Genomic DNA, 5,201 nt, shown 5'->3' with positions numbered 1-5,201 from the left:
AGCGAAAGCAAACGAAATTTCAAAAGAAGTGAATGTTTTCTGTACGAAATTTTGTTTGCTTTCGCTCAGAATTGATTTGAAGACTTTTCTGGGATTAGTATGTGTAAAAGAAGAGTGTTCTTGCATGGATAATGGAAGAAGTACGTACAATACAATTTATTTTATTTAAAAATATAATTATATTTATTATACACATATATAATAACAAAATATAGAAATTATATATTATACTTTTTTAAATGTTTTTATACATGAGTATACCATCACACATTGCATTGCAGATCAAATCTGTTTTTGTTGTAAAAACAGCTAGTTCTTTATAAAAAATAATATATATATATATATAGAACTAATTGTACTGTATAAACAGTATTATATAGCGCTTGTCAATCTCTGTTTCAAATAATATATATATATATATATATATATATATAGTAAAAAAAATAAAATTTATACGTATAAAAAAAGCAAAATAATAAAACTGTAAAAAAAAATAGAAATTTAAATCTTGAGAATAAAATGGTAGAAGATAAATACATTACGGTATCATCGAGCCATACTTTGTACTTCCATGGTTAAGGATTATATGTGATACACTACTCGATCTTACTCAAAATGCTGTTCGTTATTATTATTTTCGTTATTTGGTCGATGTCCTTCAATGTTAATATTTTCTTCATCTTCTCTTGCTTTCTTCTCTTCTCTTGTTTTTCTTTGTTTAGCGAAACGTAACCATTCCGCGACTATGCTGTCGAAATCCGTTTCCGTTAAATTTTCATGGCGTGAAACTAATTCTCCTTAAATAAAAGATTAAATTAATAAAAAAGTATAAAAAATTTTGTTTATGTTTAACAGCATATATCACGTACTTCTAAGAATTTTCATTAAATGTAAGTTGCAAACTCGAAAATTGTTTCGCATTCCTTTCATGGAACAATTCATGGCACACTCATTTGTAAAAACTTTTTTTAAAACTCGATGTACATTATCTTTAGGATTGTTTCCTCCTGTTTTCAACAAATACTGTTTCTGTAAAAGCAATAAAGTACATTTTGTATACAAATATATATTAACTTTTAAATGAAATACAAATGCTATAAAATAAATATATAAATAAACTTACAAATTGAGTAACTGCCTCTTCCACATTTTTTAATAACAAATCAAATTCCTGAATAAGTTCTACTGTACTAAGAGGTAAGAATCTTGCAATAAGAACGTCGTTTACATCTGAATTTGCCGCATGCTTTGAGCGTTCATTTTCCAGTTTGTGTAAACGTTGGTTCATGTCTTTCATCGTTATATTCGCACTTGCTTGCATGCGTAACATTTTTTGTATATTATTTCCTTGCACACGCAACATTTCTTGCATATTCTCTGTAACTAGATACATATATGTATATAGAAGCAAGTATATGAATAAAATTCTTTGTAAAAATATTAAAAAATAATAAAAATATTTACGTTTTACGAAATTCTCTTTGTCCTCTGATGGGATGTATTCTAAAATTTGACAATTAATGTATTTTAATATATAATATTTATTGATTATAACAATGTATTTATACCTTCGATTAAAACAGGTATATCTTCAAATTGTGTGTATTCTCTTTCGGTTATCTCTTTGGACGATGAACCACTTTCGATTTCTAAATATTTTAATTATCACAATAATTACTAAAGCATCTATTATATTTACATAATACTAGATACCATATATTATTAAGTGAGTTACCTTGTGGTGGAATTTTATTGTAACGACTTGCACCTTTATCTCGCTGTGACGAAGTTTCAATAGAACGCGAGCTTGAACAATTTTGTTGTGAAACGTTACACATTTGGGTATTTAATCCAAAGTTGTCAGGAACAGATGGCAAGGTAAACGTATTCGAAGATTTATGTTCTGCAAATGTTTTTCCTCCTTCTGTAATATATTGACCAACATCATTCTATATATGTCATATGAAGATATAAAAAATAAATTTTTGTATTGCAGTAACCTTCATAAGTATATTTTCAAAGAGATCTTCTAATCAGAGTCGCGAAGTCCTCTGTTTTTATTAATATCGCAGATTTTTCATCAAATTATACGTCTGTATCCACATATACTACAGTCGTTCCCATTTCAGATGTATATCTGTGTACATTATAGTACCAGTCATATACATAATTCTTAATGAAAAATGATGCCATCAATCTAACCCTGACGTTATTTCATGACTCCGATTAGAAAATCTTTGCTTTTAAACTTTTAACCTAATTTTAAAATAAAATATACTCTATATTATAATTCAATTTTTTTTCTTGCAAAGATTTGCAGGGTAAAACATTTTTCAATCTATTGTCAATAAAAATATAATACACTATTAAAGATGATATTTTTGTCTAAAAGCAGTAGTAGCTATAAACAATATCAAATATTGTGAAATTTATATTGTGCATTAATAACAGCATCCCATATACCCACATTTAATGATCCATTTACGAATTTAATGAATTGCTAAGTATCAAGCGTAACAATCTAATTTTTTACCCATATCCCGTGGGCAATTAGAAAATTATGGACAAAAAAGATAAATCAATATTTTTTAGCAAGTATTAATATAAAAATATGTCTGTAACTTTTTCAACGTTTTACAACAAAATAGTTTTATATCGCGTTATAATATTAATGCAACACAGTAAAAAATTGTATAGCTATTTGTAAGACGTACTTTTTACTTTCGATTTTCGAGGTTGAGTTTCATCGTGTTCTCCTTCATCACTACTGCTGTATCGACTAGTTGGCATATGTGATCTTTTTCCTCGTCCCAACCGTTCTTCATCAGTAGTGTTATAATTTGCATCCGAAGCACTTCTCCGAGCTGATTCCAATGACGCTATAAAAAAAAAGAAATTAGTACTGTGAACTTTTCATATTAATTACATCATGATTACAAAAAATGCTTTCTTCGAGTTCTGTTTAGAATTAAATGTTTAAAAAATGTTTATTTCAAAATGTAATGTAATGCAAACAAAGCTATAAATAATATTTGTTTAACTAATTAATGCTTATTTTAATGAATTTACAAACAAATAATAGAAACGTTTTCTGTGCTCGTACGCACTTCTATTTTTACAATTATGATACATGTGATTCTTAATTTTGTGTATGTATAACTATCAATGTTATTATATAAATAATTATAAAGAAAAACATATTTATACAAAAATAGATAATATAAAGTAAAATATATAAGTACTTACAACAATATTTTATTATTTCCACCTTATGTTTGCTCCAGGTATTAAAAATAGGACTTGCGCAATTTGTAATTAAATTTGCGCAATTTGCATTTCGAGGCGGCCACCAACAGTGTATCATATCATTTTCTTCAGAAATCCAGACAGTAGGAATTTCAGAAAATGAACAATCCGACAAGAACTTAACTACTGCGTAATTCTTCATATCCGCCTCCATTATCTAATCTGTAAATATATATACATACACATGTGTAAATCTGTAAATATATATACACAAACATGTATAAAATATAAACAATTATAAACGTATATTATTTTACTTATCAATTGCTTAATCAATAAAATCCGATTATAAATAATATTAATAAATAATATAATATGGTATTAGACAATTTTGCAAATTGACTAATTACTTTCACAATACCAGGATTAACAGTATTGCATTAAACTCACCATTGAGATCCTTAGATGAAAGTTCCACAAGTTACGATATACGATATTTATCCTCAAGATTAAAAAAAATAGATAAAATATTAATACCATTTCAAATTAATTTTTAAAGTTATTAAATAATAAATAAATATAGAATTTATCATACTCATTTTAAAGGCACTAGCATTATAGGCGTGCGCTATACTTAACACTTTTTATTATAATTTGCAATTACACATCAATAACACCGCTTACAAAGTAAATGCAGCGAGAGAACCAATCAGCATCGCGGAAAAGTAACAACAATATTTCGATATGCAAGTATAGATGTTATGTATTTTTTAAAAAAGGATTTAATTATTACTATGTAGAAGTGGTATTACAACATACGAATTACTTTCGTCAAGAAATTTTAATTTTACACACTTTTTTTGTATCTGTGTTGCTGGAATTTTAATAATATCAAAAGAAGTAATATTTGGTATGACAAAAATACCAAGTTTTTCCGAAGGACATGGTTTAGTAAATAGAGAATTTAGATTTAAAAATCGTTTCGCACGGATAAGTATAATCCCATTTTCTATTAAAATTTCCAAAATAAAGATTACAGAAATATCATGCAATAAAGCACAATTATCAGTTTTGTTGATACCAATTTTAAAAGTTTTAAATTGTAGATGAGAAATTTCATTCTTTTTAGTGTAAATAACAATCGGATATTTTTTCATGTGACATGGTTCAATTGGAAGCTGAAATTCTTCAAATAAACGGTTTGTTATTTCCTGTAAAGGTTTTCCTGATTGATGTAATTTGTTTTTTAATTTTTGCAAATAATTTTCATATTTAAAACAACTGATATTGTCTAAAGATCCGCAAGATTGAACATCTTTGGCAAGATGAATAAGATTGTGAACATTATACGAGAGATATTCGTCACCGTAAATATTCCCATAATTCGAAACAAAGTATAATAACAATGAATGTGCATAATCATTGAATGTCACACACATTAATGGGTCAATCAATATTCTTATAGCAACACTAAGACAAAGAAAGTGATTGTAACAAATTGGAGATAATATGGATTTCATAACTATAATTCCAGTGTAAAGTAGAAACTGACGTAATTCTGTGGCTTTCCATCTATCGATATCTTGTACATCTCTTGGTTTTCTTGCAAACTCTAATGGAATATACGGCTTAATCATTTTTAAATGGTGCGAAATTAAATTAATATTCTCCTTTGATAATCTGAAATCTTTACTTCCCCTTTGCCATATTTGTATTAATCGTCTTGTGACACCTAAACAAACTAGATGCATATAATCGTGAGGAAATTGTGTAATCATTCCAATAGGAAGTTTTTCTAATATGGAATCACCTGTATGATATTCGGGTTGAGTACGATTTTTAAATGACTCATCAGTACGCAAAGTATTATGCGTTTCTAGAAAAACTACTCTGTTGCGAACGAAATCGCCTTCTTGTGTACATTTAGGACAAGAAAAATATCCATTATGGCTTTT

General features: G+C 27.3%; 1 protein-coding gene across 1 annotated transcript; it reads right to left on the bottom strand.

The window, feature by feature from the left end:
* Positions 1-606: 606 nt before the first annotated feature.
* On the bottom strand, positions 607-3,813 carry LOC105456081. The gene is made up of 9 exons (XM_011699857.1): positions 3,697-3,813; positions 3,247-3,468; positions 2,715-2,879; positions 1,736-1,924; positions 1,569-1,649; positions 1,465-1,503; positions 1,124-1,383; positions 870-1,029; positions 607-797 (listed from the first exon to the last, which is right to left on the bottom strand). Exons 2-9 carry the CDS (start codon positions 3,458-3,460, stop codon positions 607-609), a joined length of 1,299 nt encoding a protein of 432 aa, XP_011698159.1. The 5' UTR covers positions 3,461-3,468; positions 3,697-3,813.
* Positions 3,814-5,201: the final 1,388 nt, after the last annotated feature.

Source organism: Wasmannia auropunctata, unplaced genomic scaffold (genome assembly GCF_000956235.1).
Source record: "Wasmannia auropunctata unplaced genomic scaffold, wasmannia.A_1.0 LD335786.1, whole genome shotgun sequence".
In the NCBI taxonomy this organism is placed as follows: Eukaryota; Metazoa; Arthropoda; class Insecta; order Hymenoptera; family Formicidae; genus Wasmannia; species Wasmannia auropunctata.
This window is presented reverse-complemented; position numbering and strand designations above follow the sequence as displayed.

Bases quoted from the DNA above. Each gene is read 5' to 3' on its own strand.
- LOC105456081 (XM_011699857.1), bottom strand. From the start codon at position 3,460: ATGGAGGCGGATATGAAGAATTACGCAGTAGTTAAGTTCTTGTCGGAT. The intron at 2,880-3,246 runs GTAAGTACTTAT...TTTTTTTTATAG, and splicing joins GGAAATAATAAAATATTGTT to CGTCATTGGAATCAGCTCGG. The intron at 1,030-1,123 runs GTAAGTTTATTT...TTGCTTTTACAG, and splicing joins AAGAGGCAGTTACTCAATTT to AAACAGTATTTGTTGAAAAC.